The sequence below is a fragment of the Adiantum capillus-veneris genome, chromosome 16, assembly GCF_014529385.1.
Source record: "Adiantum capillus-veneris isolate H3 chromosome 16, ASM1452938v2, whole genome shotgun sequence".
NCBI lineage: Eukaryota > Viridiplantae > Streptophyta > Polypodiopsida > Polypodiales > Pteridaceae > Adiantum > Adiantum capillus-veneris.
The window spans coordinates 75,394,593-75,417,329 of NC_140946.1; the positions used below are offsets into that span (position 1 = coordinate 75,394,593).

At 43.8% G+C, this 22,737-nt stretch overlaps 1 protein-coding gene across 5 annotated transcripts; it reads right to left on the bottom strand.

Moving 5' to 3' along the window:
• Nucleotides 1-2,151: 2,151 nt before the first annotated feature.
• On the bottom strand, nucleotides 2,152-5,368 carry LOC147439292 (glucan endo-1,3-beta-glucosidase 8-like). 5 transcript variants are annotated; one of them, XM_086485165.1, is made up of 4 exons: nucleotides 4,722-5,368; nucleotides 4,553-4,597; nucleotides 3,987-4,371; nucleotides 2,152-3,729 (listed from the first exon to the last, which is right to left on the bottom strand). In XM_086485165.1, exons 3-4 carry the CDS (start codon nucleotides 4,358-4,360, stop codon nucleotides 2,616-2,618), a joined length of 1,488 nt encoding a protein of 495 aa, XP_086341291.1. In that variant the 5' UTR covers nucleotides 4,361-4,371; nucleotides 4,553-4,597; nucleotides 4,722-5,368; the 3' UTR covers nucleotides 2,152-2,615. The 5 variants fall into 5 exon arrangements, with proteins under 5 accessions (XP_086341291.1, XP_086341288.1, XP_086341286.1 ...); XM_086485162.1 differs by having other exon boundaries at nucleotides 3,987-4,407; XM_086485160.1 differs by having other exon boundaries at nucleotides 3,987-4,597.
• Between the last annotated feature and the right edge of the window lie 17,369 nt (nucleotides 5,369-22,737).

Genomic DNA, 22,737 nt, shown 5'->3' on the forward strand with positions numbered 1-22,737 from the left:
AGCTCTCGTTCACCGCATCACTCCAGGGGGGATTTGTTACCATATACAGGTGGTAGTGATGTGTGTGAACACACTAGGACCGCCGGGGCATTTTTTCCCTCTTTAGGAGGTTTTTTCCCCCATGCATTGTATATACGCCCATCACTCTAGGGCTATCTATCTTTCTATTGCACACTAAGTAACACACTCTCTATTGTGTGCCTTGAGCTTCCTTCGTCTTCTCCAAGCTGTGTGTGTTTCTCTGCAACCCTAATTCCAACATGCAAGAACTAAGAGAAATGCGCAGAGAAAGCCCACGGTTTCGATTTTTGCAGGTGCCATTGGTACAGCTATTGGTACAGCAGTCGGTACAGACATCGAAAGAGGCGTCGGTATGGGTATTCGCGCTGTCGTCGGAATACGTGCCGGAAAAGGCGTCGAAAACTTGAAAATCAAAATTTTTAAAAAACCTTAGCTCCCTCCATAAATACATACACATATACCGACGCCCGCCAATGACGCCGGTAATGTGGCGCCGAAATTCAAGTGACCTCTTGTAGTGATGCGACCTTTCCTCGGTACTCGCGCTTGCATGCTTGCTTGCTATTTTTCCCGCTACCTACCTCGTGGGAAAAACCTCATAGAGTGGAGGCGGGGGGGGCGGGAGGGGCACAAACTTAGGACATCCCAAAATTCAAAACAAAAAAATTATGAAGGTCTACAACGATGGGGACACTGAGAAGAGAGAAAAAAAACATTCGCATTGTACAGAGGAAGTTGCGAACCAAATCGGTGCAGAAACACCTTTCGCTCACCATGCTTGGGCACTCCGATCAAGCCAACTATTTCGACTTTCGTGCAAATCGATCCAGCCACCATCATGTGTGCAAGCAACTATTCGCACGGCCACAAAGAGAGAGAGAGAGAGAGAGAGAGAGAGAGAGAGAGAGAGAGAGAGAGAGAGACTTTGGAGAAACCATGCATCGCTATGATCTCCACTCCCTCCCCCTCTTGCTCCTCCTTCCCCACCGAGCTCTGATACCAATATGAGACCGTGGGTAGACAGGCATACTGATCTCCTCCCAACCTCCCTACTTATAGCCCTTGGCTACTGCAAGTAGGACCCCTTAACCATATGCCCTTGCCCTTGGCTCCTAGCCGTACACTTGTCCTGACAATGATATATTTGGCAAGCATATCTAAGATTTCCTTAAAGAAAACTTCTTCCAATTTTAGTGCAATGATCGGCAAATGCGTCATAAACATTGACCAAAGAATTTGAAAGGTTTAGTGTAGTTATTGACAAAGGCTTCAAACATTGACCAAAAAGAAAATAGTGTTAAGTGTGGCCTTATTTTCTTTGGTTACTAAATATATTTTTGGCAATCCCTAATTACTCACTATGGAAACTTCATCATGAGAGAGAAAGAGAGTGTAAGATAGAATGAGAGTGTGACAAGTTTAGAACATGTAGGAACAATCTCAAGAGACCTCAAACATCATGAAATCACTAACCCTTCTTACCACATAACACCATGCTAACTTACGTGGTGGAGCTTTTAGCTATAGATTATGTGATGATGTTGCTATAGTAACTTTCTTACAAGAAAGAGAGAGAGATACAAGCAAATTGGAAAGAGCATCAAAGATCTCAAGGCCAGTTGTGTTCCCAATGTTGAAGCCAATGACAAAGACAAAAGTTTGGATTGATGAGTTGTGTAGAGAGTGAGAGATAAAGAGAGGAAGGGAGGGAGGGAGGGAGGGAGGGTGCACAAGAGCTATACATGTCCTAGTGTCACTATGATACTGCCGTGTTGGCGTTATTGTTATTCGTTAGGTCAAGAACCTTGTTGATGCTTCGTACCAAGAATGAAGAATGTCTATTATAAAGAAAACATCTCAATTTGGAGGAAGATTCGTACCAAGATAATTGAGGCCATGCTGGTTTTGGCCACATTAGCGTGCAAGTCACATACTCGCGCTCTTTAAGAACTTTACAGAGACACATGTTTACTTATCATTCATTTTTAGTTCACATTATCACACTTCATTTTCAAAAGTAAACAATAAAGTAAATTTGCAGACAACTAATTACAACAAATGAGAGCCTTGCTGGTCAAGTATTTGTGTGGAGACGAACACTTGGCACGCATTAGATAAGTAAACTTTCAATTCTAAAAAGTCTTAAACTTAACCTTTAAGCCCTGAAAAATCTTAAATTCTGCATCCTTTTCTCTCTCTCTCTCTCTCTCTCTCTCTCTCTCTCTCTCTCTCTCGCGCGCGCAATACGTCTTGAGTTCAAAACTCGTCAGATAGATCTTGGAATTGGAATAGAGCTTCCTCTCTATTTCTCTATGGACGAGGAAACCCTTCCTACGTTCGACTTAGTTTGCTGTATGTATTCACCTAAACCTTGTTCATGATCACAAGAAAGGACCAGTTGCAACCTTCAGTTCCTTCTCATTTTTGCATTTGATGCTTCGCTGAGCATTGCGCCTGATTCAGAACTTTAATCTTCTTTTAAACATGATGTACAAGAACAGAAGAGCATCCCATCTGGACCCCGAACTGCGCAGGATTTAGCTTCACAAGTTGAGCTTTGCGGCATGCCACAGGTTAAGAAGGGCTAGTAGAGATCAACTTCTCTGCAGGACGAGTGCAGAAATCAAGGACCACAACATCAATCTGATCAACCTGCTTAGATGCATGCTCTTGTTTCCAAAGCTGCCTACTGCTAGCTGCACTATAAATTGACAAGTTTGAATTGATGGGTTTTTATAAGTGATTGAACCAAGGCCATCAAAATAGCAGGTCCCGGAGCTCTGATTATTGATTTGAAAGTATTGATTGAATGCATAAGATGCATTGCCCTTTGTATCTAGATAAGGATTGCATGAGCTCCCATATCCAAGAGAGGTGCAATCTGAGTAAGTGCAAGCATAATTGATTGACTTGCCCAAAATAGCGAGATCTGCGTTTTCTGCTAGCACACACCATCGCTGCTGTAGGTACTCTACCCCTTGCGCACTGGCCAAAGCAGCATTTGCAGAACCAGGTAGTGAAAGTGGATATTTAGCAACTCCGTTGTACTGAAAAATACCCCAATGTCTTTCAAAATTTCCCGGTTCAATGCTCTTTTGGTCCTCGTCTAGCAAACTGAACAGGTAAAATTTAATGACAGAGTTCGGTCGGCTTGGGGTGCCCGCATTGCTGAGCACATGATTCAAAAATCCTTGGTTAAATTTCTGGGCATTCTGTCGTGTAGCAGCAATGAAGCCATCTGTTGGCCATCCTATTTCTCCCACTATAATGTCCATGTCTGCAAAGCCAGCATGCTCCAAAGCTGCCACTAGAGTATCATAACTGGCGTCAAACACATTTTTGTAAACCTTTGGTCCATCTGTCACTGATGCACCATTGCCATTAAAAAAGGCATAATCTGCAGGAAAGTTGGAGTCATCGTAGAGGCTTATAAATGGATAGATGTTGACAGTGAAGGGGCATCCGTTTTGGTGCAAGAATTGCACTATTTGCATCATCTGCACAAATATATCAGACCTGAATGTGCCTTGAGATGGCAATTGGGCATCTGCCAAAACATCAGCATTTGAAGGTACAGTGGTCTTAATTTGATCCCCTAGATTGGCAGCATTGAGAGCATTCTGAATGTTGCGGAGGGCAGGAAATGTGAGATTTATGAAGCTTCCATTGTAGGTCCTTAGAAAAGGCTCATTTCCCACTGCCACATATCTACACAACAACGCACAGACGTTTAAGAAATATCCTGTAGGAAAACTTTTATCACGGTTTTAAAACATTGTCTATGTTGCGCTCCAAGAAATACACTAGCCTCCCTTTAAAAATAAGGTTGGTTCTGGTCTTTTATCACAAGATTCCCTCCCTCATGGAATTCATGATGGTACAGTTAAGCTGAGTAAGACCTCCGAAAGTGTGCAGAAAATTCACAAGTATGTATTGCAAACAGGCAGCAAGGTGCATCAACTTACTTGATATTGACACCCCCGTTGAAGATGTAGCGTACGACATACTTTTGCACCCAGGCTGCTGCTTGCCCTGCGTCAGTCATTGCTTGAAGTAGGCTGTTTGGAATACCTAGCATGACCTCAATTCCACTTCCTGCCAGTGCACTAAGAGTTTCAGGGTCAGAATCAAAGAGCTTAACCTCGTCGATGCGATTGTCTTTCAGCATCTGCACCACAACTGTTGGCGGTAACCTGTGTGATGCTTGTGTTCCCCAGTTTACACCTAGACCATTTGTGGTTTTGCCAAGGAACAACAACCAGCTGAGCAGGACAAAGCAGCAAGAAGAGCAAAGCTGAAGCTTGAATCTCTTCAAATTTTGGAAGTCCAATCTCCCCATGGATATCCCTTCTGCTGTTAATAGTGCAAGTTAGCTGGCAGAAACTCCTGGCACCGCACATGAAACAGATAATGTTTGATGGTAAAGAAAATTGTCAAAAGCTCGGGTCATTTCGTTGGAATGCTAAAGCTAATGAGTAGCGTTTCCGTGTGAAAATCTTGGATGAATCTGAGAGGTCCCAGTGTTACATACCTAAAGATGATCCTCTCTGGCGTGTAAAGGGGCCAAACGACGTAGCTGCACGAAGAAAAAGAAGGGAAAGCACGCGCAAAAGGAGAATATTAGTAAAGACGAGCTTAGTGGAGAGATAGTAAGGGATCACATTAACGTCAGCGATGGGGGAACCTCCCGGTTATTATACCTTGGTCGGTGATGAAGATCAGAACAAACGGAGCCGATGATACTGCTCAGAAAGACGAAATGACAAGGTCTGACAGCTTATTTGCTGCGATGGCGATGGCAGTGAGTCGGAACGAGCTGGCAGAGCTTATGGCTGCTCTCTCTCTCTCTCTCTCTCTCTCTCTCTCTCTCTCTCTCTCTCCATTGACATGAGCAATCGAGCTCAAACTGTTACAGGTTTCTCGTTTGCACCTTGACTATTCCCCCATTAGCGCTCTGCAACAGCATTTTCACCTACATGACAGAAACGGAGGTCTTGATTACTGTCTCTAAGCTTACTGCATTGCCCCATGAGGTCGCTCGATACACCTTTACTACAGACCGTCTCTTGCCCTGGAGATGCTGGCAGTTCTTGAAGCTTCTTCTGCGATGGCTATGGCTTCCATAATGTTGATCTGCGCCCCAGCTCTCTCTCACACTCTCTCGATCCCCCTCGAGCTTCTCTTTGAAAGTTATGGGGCGCTAGCTACTGCTTTTGAGATCTATTATGCATCGCAACTGTCGGCTGAATGGGGGCCTGGATCGCCCCCCCTCACTCCCAAGGCTAGGCCTAGTCCCAAAACCTGAAGCATTCCCTGGAGTGCACGATCTTGCCACGGCAACTTTCTCGTCATATCACATGGTAGGAAAGCAAGTAGTAATCTGTGGTTGGTTGAGCTTTTTTATTGGTGAATTTTATGGAGGCACATAAATTTGTTCAAGTAAAATGAACCCTGTTAATAGTTACATAGACTAAAATCTTGTAAAATTACATCCGATCATAGCAAAAATCACTAGAATTCTACTGAGTTGACATAGAGAAGAACCTGGCTGAAATTGTAAAATCCCGGTTAGATTTTGAGCTTGCCTTTAAAAAAGCCGGAAAATTTACACAAGTTTTAGTGTAATTACTGGCAAAAGCTTCAAATTTTTGACCTAGAAATCGGGAGAATTTCAAGTTTTCCCTTGTTGTCACCGGATAGGGAAAATGTAATTTTCTATATCTGGACAAAACATCATATGAACAACGATGTTCCTTGGTTGTGATTTTTGGTCATTCCTTTTCGGAGGAGTGAGACCTCCTCACTATCTCACACGGGCATGAGCTGGATGGGATCAATGGCCCACACCCATTTCGGGGATCGGATGCGATATGAGTCGTTCAATGTGACTTGTGTAAATTCGAGAAAACAAGTAACTTCAGGCGCACCAAAACTTGTAATTCGGGTGCCCCCGCCTTCCCTCCTTTCTCATCCCCCGGACTTGAACCCCGGACGCCACCTTTGCAAGCCTATCACCTTAACCACCTCACCTGCGCGTGCTCGTTGAAAGCAATGGGAGAAGGGTTTCTTATATGATAAGCCCGTCGATGTGTAAATTCGGATCAACTTTAGTAAATTCAGGCAAACTGATAAATTCGGGGCGTGTCACAAGATCAACGGCCCATGATGGCCATGCTCCCCAAAAAAGGCGTGAGCCATTGATCCCATCCAACCCATGCCCGTGTGAGATAGTGCTGACTCCTGAGGGGGTGAGACAGAGGAGCCACGATACTACCGACTAAATGACACCCCTCGACAAAAAGGATGAAGGGGCAAGATCGAGGGTGTTGATAAACAACTTTTGGCATATACATAGTGGTTTGAATATGCATGGACATGTGTACATACAAGTGTAAATACACTCATTTGAAAGCCTTGACAACTTGATATTGGGTTTTAGCAAACAATGTACATTTTGTAAATAGTCATGTTTGTCAGTCAGCAATCGCATATGTACATACATGGGCAAGGTGTTAAGAGCCTTGAATATGTTGTCAAGCGGCTTTTTGTTGCTATATGAACCTTAACTATCTTGATGTGCTTGCTAGCCGGTATGTCCCATTGTCGGGGGGTATGTGTTCGCGAGGTGAGCCAGGGCTGGCACCGCGTTGTTGGCTGTGAGACTAGGGAGAGAAGAGCACAAACACATGCAAATGTTCCAACAGATGCCCAATTGCACACCGCTTTCATTACTTATATTAAAATTTATTTAAAAAATGGTTGAAATCAACCCTCGTAATCATCATATCAAATTGATCTTGTAACCTTCATCACCCTTGAGAGATAAAGGTAGTAGAGTTTCTTTGTACTTCACGGTTCTGCTACCCAGGATTCTCGAATACATTCCCTGAAGGTAAGAGAGCCAGAAGGATAGAGCAAGGAGAAATGAACCCAATCCAAAAACCCAAACTTCTTCATGCGTTCTCTTCTCCTCTATTATTGTTTACCTTCAAAAGTGAGCCCAAAAACCCTAGTAGCCATGTTTCTGCTGACCATGAGCAAGGAGTACATCAACCCTTTGTTACCATATACATGTGGTAGTGATGTGTGTGAACACACTAGGACCGCCGGGGCATTTTTTCCCTCTTTAGGAGGTTTTTTCCCCCGAGCATTGTATATACCCCCATCACTCTAGGGCTATCTATCTTTCCATTGCACACTAAGTAATACACTCTCTATTGTGTGCCTTGAGCTTCCTTCGTCTTCTCCAAGCTGTGTGTGTTTCTCTGCAACCCTAATTCCAACAATTGGTATCATAGCAGGTTGCGTCCTCTCGGGCTTAGTCGCCAGCTGCTCCAGCACACGCTTGCTCACTTTCTCCGATTTCAGTGAGCTTTGGTGAGCATTCGAAGGTTGATAAATACTTCGGGTTGCTCGTAGAGCTCTGTCTACTCAGATTTTCGATTTGGGCTCATTTCGGCCTCCGTTTCCACTGCAGGCAATTCTGCACAGGCTATTTTGTCATTTTGTGTAGAATTTCTGTCAGTGCCGTTTTTTGCATAACATCTACGATTTGTGCTATATAGCACGTGTTGTTCTTGCTCCGTTCCTCCTATTTTCGGGTAGTTTTCACATTAGGTGCAGCATTTACCATGGCTGACAACAACAACACAGATGTGTTCAAGATGTTTGCTGCTGAGGACAGGTTGGATGGGGACAACTACCCTATGTGGGCTTATATGATGCAACATGTTCTTGTGTCAAAGGGCATCTGGAACATTTTGTTGGGCATTGATGTACATCCTGGTTCTAAGGATGTACACGATGTTGAGGATGTTGTAGGTCTTGCTGCAAGGATTGCTGCTGTTAGAGTTGTTTTTCCTACGGCAAAACTACAAGCTCGTTGGGATGTTAAGGATGCGCAGGCTCATGCATTAATTGCATTGTCTGTGAAGCGCACCATTGTTCCTCACATCCGTTCAGCGAAATCTGCAAAACAGGCTTGGGATATATTGGTTGGTCTTTATGCAAGTCGCAATGAGGCTAAAATTGCTTTGCTGCATAAAGAGCTGGAGTTGAAGATTATGCATGAGGAAGATGATATGGACACTTTCCTTGCTAGTGTCAAGGATATCAATGAGCAACTCATTTCTGCAGGTGAGGTCATTTCAGACAGTTCCCTAGTGCAGACTGTTCTTGATGCCTTACCAGATTCTTACCAGACTTTTGCTAGTACTTGGAGACTTATGACCCAAGGCCCATCCAAAAGTTGTCAAGTTTGATGCATTATGCACATTGTTGTTGCAAGAGTCACTTTCCAGAAAAAATAGGACTAGGCAACGTGTAGTTGAACAGGCTTTTATTGCTTCTCAAAGAAAGGGTGGTAACAGCAATGCAGCCACTTCTTATGGTTCTGCTGCGAGTGGAAAAAATTCTATTCTTAATGCTTCTGCTGGCACCAATTCGTCTGGAAATTCTGGTGATAAGGGCAAAAAGAAGATGCGTTGCCATTATTGTAAAGCTAATGATCACTTGATCAAGTCGTGTCCTAAGTTGAAGGCCAAAGAGGCTAAGAAGAAAGAGGGTGGTTCCACTACAAATGCTGGTTCCACTACAAATACAGCCATTGTTGAGTCTTCTGTGAAAGGAGACTGTGATGCTGATGTTGATGCAAAATGGGCTTTTAGTGCAGAGTGCACTTACAATCCTGCTGTCCATGATGCATGCTTGTCGGTTGCTGTAGATTCACATGTGTGGTATTTCGACAGTGGTGCTACAAAGCACATTACCTCACATCGTGAATTGTTTACCTCTCTCGAGCCTGTCCCTCATGGGAATTCAGTCACTTGTGCCAACAACGCCTCTTATCCAGTTCAGGGAGTTGGAAAGATTGTGCTCACTACTACAAATGGCAGTTCCTTCACACTTGTTGATGCACTTTATGTACCTGGGATCAAGAAGAATCTCTTGTCTGTATCCGCGCTTGCTAGACTTGGACTTGTAGTCAAATTTGTGGATGACAGATGTACAGTTCATGACCTCAGTTTTGGTGATGAAATTGTTGCATCGGGCCTTTTGTGTCGTGGGTTGTATAAGCTCACTTTGTATGACAAGTGTGGACAAAATTTTGCAAATGCTGTTGCAGATTCAAGGGCTATTTCAGATGCAAAACTTTGGCATGCACATTTTGTTCATCTGAATTTTGCCAGTTTGCTGCGTTTGCAAAAATCTGATATGGTTGCTTCTTTGCCGCCTCTTGAAGCACCTGTCAAACATGTTTGTGAAGGCTGTATTTTGGGTAAGATGCAGTGTTCTAAGTTTCCAAAGGATGGTTCAGTTCGGACCACATGCAGGTTGTAGCTTGTGCATAGTGATGTTTGTGGGCCCATGCAAACTCCGTCCTTGGGCATTTACCTGTACTTCATGACTTTCATTGATGATTACTCTAGGCATGCATGGGTATTTCCGCTTAAAGCAAAGTCTGAAGTTTTTATGTGCTTCAAACAATTTCTGGCTATGGCTAAAAATGTCTCGAAATGTACTATGGGCACCTTGTTGGGGTATAGGCGCCTGTGCCTTGGCCGGCCGCCCAGAGTCTGGGCGCCCACTGACTTGTATACCTTATACATAGCATAAGTGTATAGGGGGCTGCTCACTCTTTTTGAGTCTCCCCACCCACATCGTGTGTGTGTCTCCTTCTCTCTCTCTCACTCTCCGTCTGTGGTGCTCCCCGATCCCCTTCAATTGGTATCAGAGCGTAGGTGCGGAGGGAGCGCGTGTGTGCACAGTCACGATGACAGCGGAGAGCCAGTTTCATTCCCGAAATCGCGTCCGCGCGTGCGCACTTTCAAGAGTGCAAACAGGGTTTCGACTTCGACATCGGCAAATTCAGCTTTTCGAGAGCGTTTTCACCAGATGTCCTGACGTTTTACCCCCCTTTAGAAGCCATTCGAGCCATCGGAAACCTCATTTGAGCTACGGTTGAGGAGCTGCATTTTTCAGCCCTCTTTTGGCAGTTTATGCTGCATTTTTGGGTCGAAACGGAGGTTTTTGGCATAGCTTTCACACCCGGACTCGGATACATGTGATCCAGGAGTCTACCTTGGGGTTTTGGCACGATCCGGACGCGCTCGTTATATCAGAATTTTAAAATTCTGAACGCTGAATTTTCTGCAGCAGCAGTTGTTTATTGTGTGTCGAGGATTCCACACATGGTTTGCTCTCAGATGTGAGAGTGATATTTGCTACAAGTTTCCTCACAGGTGGGAGGATACGATGTATGCCTTATGTGGTCTGATGCTCAGGGAGACTAATGTGATTGCATTTTGAGCTCGGCAATGTATGCCTCGAGCATGTTTTTTGGCAGTCACAGGTAGAGCAGATATTTGTGTACTAGATTTGCAGGTGTTTGCAATGATGTATGCAAAGTGTGGAGATTGGTGCATGCATTTGGAGTGCGGTTTGATGCGCTTTGGTTGCTCATGGTTTTGAGCGTGCAGTCAGTTTGGTTACTGGGTTTGTGGCCGTTTTACTGACGAAACTCTGGCGAAATTTTCCCAGGAGTTTTATGCGCATCATTTATGCGATCTAGGTAGAGATTACGGGTTGCACTCAGCATTTGCGTGCGGTGTTCTCTGCAGGTGGGAGATTTGTGTGTGTGTATGCATTGATACCACACAGTGTGGGCTTGGTGATTAGCTCACCAGTTTGACAGGCGTACAGTTATCTTGGCACACTCACAGGAGTGAGTATTGTGATGTATGCTTGTTTGGCTACGAGCTAGGTAGCCGGATTCGAGCACTAATGGCTTGAGGCTTTTCAGCAGGTTTCAGCTACAGGTTTACAAGTTACAGACAGGTTTGAGGACTTATTTGGGCGTTGAATTTTCAGCCATTGTTTCCTCTTTGCAGGTGTCCATGTATGGCTCAGTTGTAGGCTGATTTGGGACACGTTTGTGACTTGTTTATGCAGCTGTTTAAGAGCTGAATTTTGGGGCTGTTTTGGGGCTGATTTGCAGCCATATCTTACAGCCATATTTGCAGACTTTTGTTAATGCGATTCGAGCCAGTTTAGGGCTGATTTGGTTGACATTTGCTACTCATTGTTGGTTGCTCTTTTGCGAGCATTATGGCTGATTTTTCATTTGACTTCCAGCGTTATGGTCTAACACAGTTTGATGGCGTAGATTTTGTTGCTTGGAAGGAACATATGCTTGTTGCATTGGTGGATTTGGGGCAGGATAAACCCTTGCGTGATTTATCGGCGAAGCCCAATTCTATGCGTGATGATGATTGGCAGGATCTTGATGAGTTAGCCATGTCTATGATTTGTTTGCATCTGGTTGAGTCTGTTTACTGGCAGGTCTCGAGGGAGACTACAACTCATGCTTTATGGCAGAGTTTACATGCTATGTACGCGACATCCATGTCTACAGGGGAGTCTAGTTCCACTTCTATGTCCATGGGAGAGATTGATCCCACACGCAAGTCTCGACGGCATAGAGACTTGACATGTTGGCATTGTGGACATAGAGGGCACATTAGGTGTCGATGTTTCAGGCGTTTGAGACAATGGAGGCGACAGATGCGTGATGCAGATTTGGGCATGACAGATGCTAGTGAGATCAGTACGGTGGTTACTGAGTATGCTTGTGACGGCGATGTCACATTTACATCTAGCTTGTCTTCAGACGATCTTATGTCTACGGATTGCATATCGGATTGCACATTGTCTTCACATTGGTTACTAGATTCAAATGCTACTTTCCATGTCACGTCGCATCGTGAGTGGTTTAGCACGTTTTCTAGTGGGAGACTTGGTTGTGTACACATGGCTGATGGTGTTGTGTATGACATTGAGGTGCAGGAGACGTATGTTTGTCCTTGCCCATTGGTATGAGATTTACCCTGCGTCATGTGCGTCATGTGCCAGATCTGAGACGGGATTTGATCTCAGTCAAACAGTTACGGGATAGTGGATGTTGGGTATCGCTGCTTGAGCAATCTTTTGTGTTGCATTTGGGTTCGCTAGTGATTGTGAGAGGTGCTAGAGTTGGCACATGGTACCCATTGCACGTAGTACTGGTGCGAGATGGTCGAGTCTCAATCTTGTTACAACCATGCAGAGAGCGAGAGACGCGGACAGTCTATTTGCTCATGGGTTGCAGGGTGCTTTGCATGGAGTGTAGAGTAGTGAGCTCGTTGTGCACACAGTTAGGGCACGACTTGAGCAGTCACACAGAGAGGTGACAGAGTCAGACATGCATGCTTTGCTAGTGACTGAGCAAAGCAGAGAGTCAGTTGTGCGAGATACTTCTATGCAGGATAGACAGGTAGAGCAATCTTGCTCTAGTGAGTCACGATAGGAGGACGTTGTGCAAGAGTCTATGCATACGGAGTTAGAGCATGAGAGCTCTAGTGAGTCACAGCAGATTGAGTGGTCATGTTTGCAGTGGATGATTGCAGAGGAGGCTGAGATGTCAGCGATTATGCATTCATTCCTTTCTATGCTCGACAGTGAGCATGGGGATATAGTTGTGCAGGATATGTCTTCCAACAGACACCTAGAGCAGCTGGTTTGCTCTGAGGTTGCACAACAGGTTGATGCGTCTTTTGCGGACAGTCAGGAGATGCATGTGGCTGACACGCCTTGTCAGTTAGATGCCTATTGCCAGGGGATATGCATGCTCTGAGGTTGCACGACAGGTTGATGCGTCTTTTGCGGACAGTCAGGAGATGCATGTGGCTGACACGCCTTGTCAGTCAGAGATGCCTATTGCCAGGGATATATATGTTGATGCATGCTCCGTAGAGCTAGCAGAGCCCGTTAGCATTGCATCGGCATTCGGTGGTCTCATGTATGAGATGCTGATCTTGAGACCGGATATTGCAGCTGCAATGGGAGCATTTGCAGTTGGGGTTGTCAGTCGTTTGTTGACTGATGATGGCATAGTGCACGAGGGAGATATGCAGGTATTGCGTAATACTTGCAGTACGTGTGCGGTACGTCTGGTGGTGTATGGACTTACACGGGAGCAGGACAGCCGGATGCACACGATCACAGTCAGCCAGTGGGCATCGGTTGAGAGCGGTTTTCTCTCGCCTTTTGTAGTCTTTAGACTAGGTTCTCTTTCTTAAAGGCACAGTCGCCTTTAAGTGGGAGGTTGTTGGGGTATAGGCGCCTGTGCCTTGCCCGGCCGCCCAGAGTCTGGGCTCCCACTGACTTGTATACCTTATACATAGCATAAGTGTATAGGGGGCTGCTCACTCTTTTTGAGTCTCCCCACCCACATCGTGTGTGTGTCTCCTTCTCTCTCTCTCACTCTCCGTCTGTGGTCCTCCCCGATCCCCTTCACACCCTCCATTCCGATCGAGGGGGGGAGTATATGTCTCATGAATTTAATGCATTTCTGGCTAGTCGTGGGATAAAACACCAATGTACAACGTCTTATACACCTCAGCAAAATGGTGTTGCTGAGAGGAAAAATAGGTAACTGACGGAAATGGCACGATGTATGGTCAAAAGTCAAGCTTTGCCGCATTCTTTTTGGCTTGAGGCCATCATGTGTGCCACTTATGTACTTAACAGGTGTCCTATGAAAGCTTTGCAGTCTATGACTCCATATGAAGCATGGCATGATAGAAACCCTTCTATTGAGCGCATGCGTGTTTTTGGCTGTTTGGCATATACTTTGGTGCCACAAACACATCGCAAAAAATTGGATGATAAGGCTGTGAAATGTATTTTTGTTGGTTATAGTGCTGAAAGCAAAGGTTACAGGTTGTATCATCCGCAAACAAAACGTATTCTGGTTTCACGGGATGTAGTGTTTGTGGAAGATTCTGTTCAGCCCTTGCTGTCATGTACTAGAGACAGTAATGTAAGCTCACAGGACATTTATGACACTTTGTTGCCTCTTTTCAGTGGTGGAAATACGAATGTAATTTCCAATGAGGCAAATGTACAGCCTATGGGGGTTTCTCAAAATGTTACAAATCAGCCTATTAGTGATGCAGATGTACATGATGTACTTGATGAGGAAAGGGCTGAAAATGAGCAGGCTAGAGGTATGCCAAAATGGCTGGTGCACACTTTGCGCGATAGTAAATTGGATGCACCTTTGTCTAGTTGTACTCGTTCAGGCTCTCGCCATGCATCTTATGCATCATATTGTTATGCTTTGGCTGTGTCTAGCTTACATGATGTTGAGGAGCCTCTGTCTTTTGATGAAGCACAGAATTCAGAAAATTGGATGGCTGCCATGCAATCAGAATATGATGCACTTATAAAAAATGACACATGGACTTTATGTGATTTCCCTCCTGGCAAAAAGGCCATTGGTACGAAGTGGGTTTACAAGTTGAAACGCAAGCCCGATGGTGAGATCGATCGCCATAAGGCTTGACTTGTTGCAAAGGGTTATGCACAGCAAAAAGGCATAGATTATGAAGAGACTTTTTCTCCCACTTGTCGTATGACTATTGTGTGTTTTCTATGTGCATTGGCAGCTCATTTTGGTTGGGATGTACATCAATCAAACATTGCTACTACTTTCTTGAATGGTGACATATTTGAGGAAGTTTATGTAATGCAGCCTCGCGGTTTATCATAAAAGGACAAGAGGACAAAGTGTGCAAATGTAACAAGGCTTTGTATGGGTTGAAGCAATCTCCTCGTGCTTGGTATGAGAAAGCTGACACTCATTTGGTCAAACAAGGCTTTCGTAACAGTCCAACGGAAAGCAAATTGTATGTAAAGCGTGAGGGTGATGTACTTCTCATTGTGGTTCTTTATGTTGATGATTTGCTGATCACTGGACCAAATGAGAGACATATTGTTAAATTTAAGGCTGATTTGAATGCTACTTTCAAGATGAAAGATTTGGGGCTGTTGCATCATTACTTGGGTATATAGTTTAAGCAGTGTGATGGTGGTATTGCCTTGTGTCAGAAAAGTTACATAGAGACATTGCTATGTAAGTTTGGACTTGAGGATTGCAAACCTATTGCCACTCCCATGGAAACAGGTTTGAAGTTGAGTCTACATGATGCTGGCGATCCTGCTGATGTCACTCTTTATCAAACTATTGTTGGCTGCCTCATTTATGTATGCCACACGAGGCCAGATATTCAGTTTGCAGTCTCACAGGTTAGCAGATTTATGCATAGCCCAGGGTCTAAGCATTGGCAGGCTGTCAAGAGGATTTTCTGCTACCTTAGTGGCACTTTACATCTTGGCTTGTTTTACCCCAAGGGGGGATCATTGCCGCCAGACTTACATGCCTTTTCGGACTCAGATTGGGCTGGTTGTTTTGACACGCGAGTGTCCACAAGTGGTTTTTGTTTCATGCTTGGCAGTTCATGTATATCATGATTGAGCAAGAAGCAACCTACTGTGGCCACTTCGAGTTGTGAGGCTGAGTACAGGGCAGTCTTCACAGGTACAGTTGAGTGTGTATGGCTCAGACGCCTTATGGCTGATTTGGCTGTTGGACAAGACACTGCCAACACTATCTACACTGACAGTCAGAGCGCATTGGAAGTTGCGAGGAACCCAGTTTTTCATGCTCGCACAAAGCACATTGAGGTGCATTACCACTATGTCAGGGAGAGGCTCTTAACAGGAGAGATCAGCTTGGCTTATGTGCCAACACAGGACAACCTTGTAGATCTTTTCACAAAGGCATTGTCTCGTGAGAAGCTTGAAGCTTTCCGCAAAGCTTTGGGCTTACTCCCCTTTGTGGATTGATCATGTCCTCAAGGCATGGCACTTCCCTTTACTCATGTGCCAGCTCTCGTTCACCGCATCACTCCAGGAGGGATTTGTTACCATATACATGTGGTAGTGATGTGTGTAAACACACTAGGACCACCGGGGCATTTTTTCCCTCTTTAGGAGTTTTTTTCCCCCGAGCATTGTATATACGCCCATCACTCTAGGGCTATCTATCTTTCCATTGCACACTAAGTAATACACTATCTATTGCCTTGAGCTTCCTTCGTCTTCTCGAAGCTGTGTGTGTTTCTCTGCAACCCTAATTCCAACATCCTTAGCCTTTTGTTCATTGTCAGCTTCCCTTATCAAACCCTTCTTCTTCTAGTTAATCACCACATCGAGAGAGATCAGAGAGCCTAGAGCTTTTTAGATTAAGTAAAGGAAATACTGCTTAAGGCTACAAAGAGATTAAGATATGACATAGATATATCGTTTAGGATATGTTGAGAGATTAAGATATGGCGGTTTGATTATGGCGGCGAGAGCGAGAGAGAGAGAGCTCCTAAGAGCTATGGAACATTTAGAATAACCAGGTGCTATGGAACGTAGCTATGTAATATAAGAGAGATTAAGAACTTATCTTTCTAAGAACTTGATCCTTCAACGTCCACCCCTTTCAAAGGTATCTCCAAGAAATAGAGCGAGAGCTCATCTCAATTTGCATGGCTCTAGTGACTTGCAAGCTTGCCCCCTTCAAATCTGTACGAGAGAGAGTGAACCTTCTTTCTCATGGCTATGGACGCTTGCTCCTTCCCAAGGGTGTTCGAGCGAGAGAGATCCCCTTTTTATAACCGTGGCTATGGTCTAACCATCCCAAGATCTCCAAGCATGGGAGAGAAGAAAACTTACTATTTTTGAGAGAGTTCTCACCTTCAATTCCCCCACGGCTATAACTTTAGCCAAGAGAAAGAGAGAAAAAGAGATTCTCCTAGAGCATGAGGGAAAGCTATGGTGCCTCCGAGGGAGATAGATCAAGCTATGGCTTGTGTCCAGGGGAGAGAGAGAGAGAGAGAGAGAGAGAGAGAGAGAGAGAGAGAGAGAGAGAGAGAGAGAGCTATCGCTTTTTGTATATGGAAGAGAGAGATTGAGAGGAAGAGAATTTCTAGCTTGAGAAGCCTACACTATCTGGCAACTCCCCCTTTGCATGCCAAGTAAATTTTCTATTATGGTGATGTGGCAAGCCGGATTTCCACCTGATGGAAACTGCCAAGAGTGGTGCCAAAGTCCTATCCGTTGGCATTGTGATGCTTTTTCTCTTCACATGCGTTGTCTTTTGAGGATCGTGCTGCATGGCATGAACTCCTCAACCTCCTTATCCTCCTCATTCGTTGTCTGTTGTGCCATGCCTTTTGTTGGCACTGCTTTCCGACAAAAAGGGAGGATACAGATAGAGGGAATTTTAGTTCGTGTACAACAGAGCACCCTTCAGATTTTAGAAGGTATGTTCTATGTTTCTCCTCTTTAATCTATAGCCTTTCTTCTTCTTCATTTCCTTATCTCTCTCTCTCTCTCTCTCTCTCTCTCTCTCTCTCTCTCTCTCTCTCCAATCGCATTAGGAAGGGAATGGGATCTAAGGGGGCCTCTTTATTTGCCATGGGATTAGAAAGGAGATTATGGAAGGGGGAAATGGGTGGATGCCATGTGGATTGAAATGGTGGGTATGGCAAGGCCTAAAAGTAAGTGGTCAAACTTGTACTCTTTTATAAAATACAAAGAGAAAATCTCTTATAAATTCAAAAAAATGAACTTTTCTCTAAATAGTTGAGTAAAAACCAATACTTTCTCTCTCTAGTGGCTATCAGTTTCTCCCCCTTTCTCTTCAACAAGCAGGTGGAGTAGTATAGCAGTAAGTGGCATCCTTCGTCTTGATGTACCATCAAGAATCTTTCTCTATACAACTGAGAACATAGATGTGCAATCTTTAATCATAAGTGTTTGTCTGCAGGTTGTGCAACTATTCCCCATGGCATCATCACGTACTCGACGACCTAGGAGTGTCATTGAATCCATTTCATGCAACAATGTACAAGACGATAGTGGATGTTGGGTGACGATGTAGTTCAAACGATTGATGTGGGTGACAATGCAGCCTAGCTCAAGAGGTGCACACAAGGTCTCAAGGAGACACATGGCTTCTCGAGCACACCATTGAAAGGGAAGGATCAGTTCAAGCAAACCCATGATGGAAAGCATCTTGCAAAGGTGCAACATGTGTATGTTGCTTCACAACTGAAGCTAGAGACAACAGTGGCTCCATTGAGGTTTCCTGCAAACTGTAATTTCACTCCTCTGTCAAGTTTTTAGATTGTATATTTTGTATTTCTGCTGTATATATTGCTTTGATGTCTATAAGGCTTTCATTTCTTGTTCATGTTTGCAGGTGTATTCCCATCCGATTTTGTAGAGTGGGAGCCAATAGAGTCCTTCACAAGAACTTTTGAGGCCATCCACGTTGACCTTGGCAAGCTGCTCTATGTTGGTTGTCGATCCGTGGAGCTTGTCTCACGGGACATTTTTTTTTATAACCATAATTATGTAACGTCTAGGAAAACTGGGTATGGTAATCTTTCTCCAGTTCATCCACCAACCTTGCAGAGTATGGAATGGCCTAAGCATGATAGTGCCGTGATAATAGCAACCAAAATGAGAATCGAGGCGGATGTGCATTGCACATTCAGCAATGAAGTGCACATATGGTTCCCATAAAGCTTCCCTAACGTGGTTTATGTCCCTTCATGTGTTCGTGTTTATCTTTCGACTGTAGAGTGTTCACAGGACACCAACAATGTGGACTTCCAAAGGGGGAAGTGCTATCAACAGTTTCCTTGTAGTTGGATGGGAGACTTCTCCTAAGGTGGTCAACCACCAGGGACATACAATCAACTGCTCTGTAGCTGCTGAGAATGTGGCGTGCAGATACCATATTGCGAAGCAAAGCTTGTCAATTGTCTTTCTCTATAGAAGATGGAAGCTGATGAAGGGAGAATGGGAGGCACTAGACTTTGATGTTGCTCCTAGAGAATCGATTGATCTGCAAATATGCCTCCATGACAATGCAATGCACGACATCTCGGTGAATAACGACTGGAATCTCAGTCACCTTCGCGAGTATCTTAATCTTAGATATACCTTTCCCAATCAATATGTTTTTGTAATCAATGAAAAGGTTGTTTGTTCCAGAAAAGAGAAGAGTTTTTTGTGTGAAAACATTGATTTTTCGCGATGTATTAATGTAAAAGCTTGTAACCTGAAGTGATTTCGCTCCCATTAATACATATGGCGTTTTGAATCTCTTTTCCATTTTTAATTTGTTCAAGATTTTGTTTGAATTATGAAAGTTTTTTAGTTTGGAGCATGAATACTTTCAATGTTGGTGTCTTTCAATGCTTGTCGCGTGATTTTGTTTATAATTATAGTTTTAAGTTAATTTGACATTGAGTATAAAAGTGCTTTTAAAAAGTGACATTGAGTATAAAAGTGACTGTAGGTTTTAAACTTCATTTCTCACATTCACAAAACACAAGCTTTCAGCTCTCTTCCCATCTTCTTCGCGAACAGACCCATGGCAACATCTTTTGATGCACTTCTCACACAATTAGAGAAGATAGGACTTGTAGATCGTGCACAAGAACTAGTTAGTGTGTTTGAGGGGACGACCGACATGCATGCCACTGCTAACCTTCATGTAGAGGGATTCCAAAGCTTTCTTGACTACATGATGGAGCACATGGAAGAATATGCAATAGTCTTCAAGGGATCCAATATGGCATTGGTTGCCATTGGATTTTCTCAAACACCTCTATGCGGGTGACAAAAACTTTCGTTATCGCTTGTTGAGGTTTATAAAAGGGCTTACTGAGCGGGACTATTGAGATAGAGGATGAGGATGACCTCATAGACTTGGGCATGGGTGCATAGGCACCCAATTCATCTCTTGGGACATGGTTCTGGTATTGCTTGTGCTTGAGGGCATGGAGAAGAGAAAATCAAAGGAAAAGGCCGACCAAAAACCTCCTATAACCATTGTGGAGGAATCAAATGAATTTATTGAAGAGGTTGATGAGCAGGCTCAAGCATCTATGGCACTCGTCCTTTTGCAAGATCCAAGCTCCACTAGGAAGGAAGATGGGATGATAGAGGGAGACGAGGTGTTGGAGGAAGTTACTGACCTCCAAATTCTCACTTTGCATGCAGTGGTGGTGGATGGTCGTCACCTCTTGTTCCTTGATGAAATTGCAAAGACACTAGGACTAAGAGAAGATAAGTTGCTCTTAGTTCTCGCTATCTATGCGGGCATGAAAGATCCCAGTGGAAAGCAAGACAAGGTCAACTTTCAAATTGACCTTGAAGACCAAGATCTCCCACCAAGCCTCTCATTCCTCCCTAGTGAAAACAAACAGAATTTGGTACAAACCATGGCAAATCACTTATGGAAATGAAATCATGTGGCTCATTTTATGAAAGAATCCTGGAAAGCGCTTTTCTTCCACACAAATTGTTGATCATTATGGGTGGAGAAGATCCCTCTAGCGTCGACCTTACAAGGAAAACTCTTGAAGAGATGGATGAGGAAACTGAGACTTTATCGATAGTAAATTGTATCCTATAGCAAGTGTTGAAGTTGTTTAAAATGTTTTACAGGCCGCATACCATGTTGATAAGTTTGCAATGAGTACCAGAGGTTCACGCAACAATCCTATGGGTAGAGATAGCTCCCTGTGGCACTACCTTGGCCATCTGGGACCATCCGTTCTTCGAGTTCCACACACAGATTTCTCCAAGCATGGTTCTGTGGAGTTTCTCAAGTGCAAGGCATTAAGTGCCATCCTTGTTGAAGATTCCCTTACCCTTAATGTACACAAGTGTATCTTGGTGGACTGAGAGGCGGCATTGTATGCCTTTACAGGAAAGCACCCTGGTCAGTCCTCTCCCATTGTGCCTTAAGCCTAGGTCAAGGGGTGACAAACCTAGGCGATATTGTCAAAACCTTTGGTGTCAAGTCGGCCATTCTCCCTATACCAAAAGATGTAATTTACAAGAAAACCAACCAGCCATGATGTAATATCTAGAGAAATATATAATAATTTTGTCTTTTGTATTTTGTTTGTCACTTCATGCACTTTTTTTTTTATTGCACATATGGCCAATAAATCTTTTTCTTCAACGCGTTCACACCTCCTCGAGCATCCAAGCACCCATATGACGTGGGACGTCTATCGATGAATATTTTGCGAAACGGAGTTGATTCGGGTGCGTACGGAGGCCTGGGACAACCAAAAGCCATGCCAAGGTTCAGCGACGTGGAATGGGCCAAAAAAATGCCCTGTGTGCCACGACGCGCATGGGGCAGTTTTGATTTGAAATGCTTTATGTTGCCAAGAAAGTGGTAACTAGGTGCTCAGAAAGTGGTGACCAAGTGGTTAGAAAGTACTCTGAAGTGCTCGATAGGTGGTTAAAAAGTGCTAAACAAGTGGTTAGAAAGCGCTTAGAAATGCCAAGAAAGCGTTTTGACAAGAATTTTTCAAGCATTTTTTAATTTGCTTTGAATTCTTTAGAAAAAGTTGAATAAAAGCATTCAAGTTGTGCATTTAGTTCCATCCAAGCATGAAATGATCTTACTCTCTGCTATTGTTTATGCTGTGGTTGGCAACAAAGGAATATGGAATTGGAATTTGAATTAGAAGCCTTGACATCTCGAAGAGCATTTATGGATACAACCATTCAATATATCCAGGAAAAGGGTAGAGGCACCGTCGATTAAAGCCTCTATTTTGAAACCATTTGTGTGTATTGGGGGTGATTGTGTTGCATGTGGGAAACCCCTCTCAGGTAACCACATGGCAGGGTTCTTCTCGCTGGAATGTCAACACAAATATCACCCATTTTGCTTTACAGTTCTATGTGGCACTATGGCAGAGTGTACTCACCCATTGTGTACAATAAAGATTCCAGAAATTGCCAAGTGTTAAGCACTTGGAATTGAGTACACAAAGCCGGAGGGTGGGTTCACTATACTTGGCTTAAATCCACTTGTCATGAGATAAGTCCCTTAACATGATTTTTTTCTTCACAGACACCTGTCTACTTGAACTTGACAAGAACAATATAGAACTGTTTGAACTTGACGAAAACAACATAGAGCTATCTGAGGGTTTTTAGCATGGCAAGGATGTTGTGAAAAGTGGGGATAGAGTGGAGGACCCCGAGGCTAAACCCTTCATGGTTGAGAACCATGGAAAGTAAACCATTGGACATGACTCCAACAAGCTCTCAACCGACAACCAGGAAGGTAATGAAGTGCATATATGTAGTGTTTCATTTTTGTTCGAGCAGATTTTGGTTTTTTCCCCTAAACCTTATTGTGATCCCATAATTGGAAACTGCGGATAAAGTGGAGGATGTAGAGGATGTGGAGACATTACAAGTAATTGCAAATACCCTGAGGAAGAAATGCGAGTGACAATAGGAGGAAGGAGTGCATCATTTAGATCCAAAGAAAATTACTAATCAAGATCCCCCCAAGACCCGCGCACATTGAAAAATTTAAGTTCCATGTGCTTTTTGTGTTATTTACTTATTTTGAATATAAGATATATTTTTTGTCTCATGATGTCAATCTTCACTACAATTTATTGGGTGCGACTTTTTGGGCGTTGTAGTAAAAATACAAGTGATTGGTAATGTTGTGCACCAGCATTGTGCTCAAGAAGACTTGGGGCACTTTGATTGGGAGACACCCCTAGTAACTCAGTTTTGTGTCCCTCACCTTTTGGAGGATAATAAGTAATATTAATGATCTGCTTATTGTCACTCACGACAAGAGAGAGGGACCAAGCCTGCCTAATGTGGACATGTTGCACTTTTTGAAGGTGAAGCAGGAAAATAATATAATATATGCACCATTTTGTAGAGTGGGTTGTTCTTGGGACTAGCCATATTGTTGAAGTGTACGTCTGGAACACA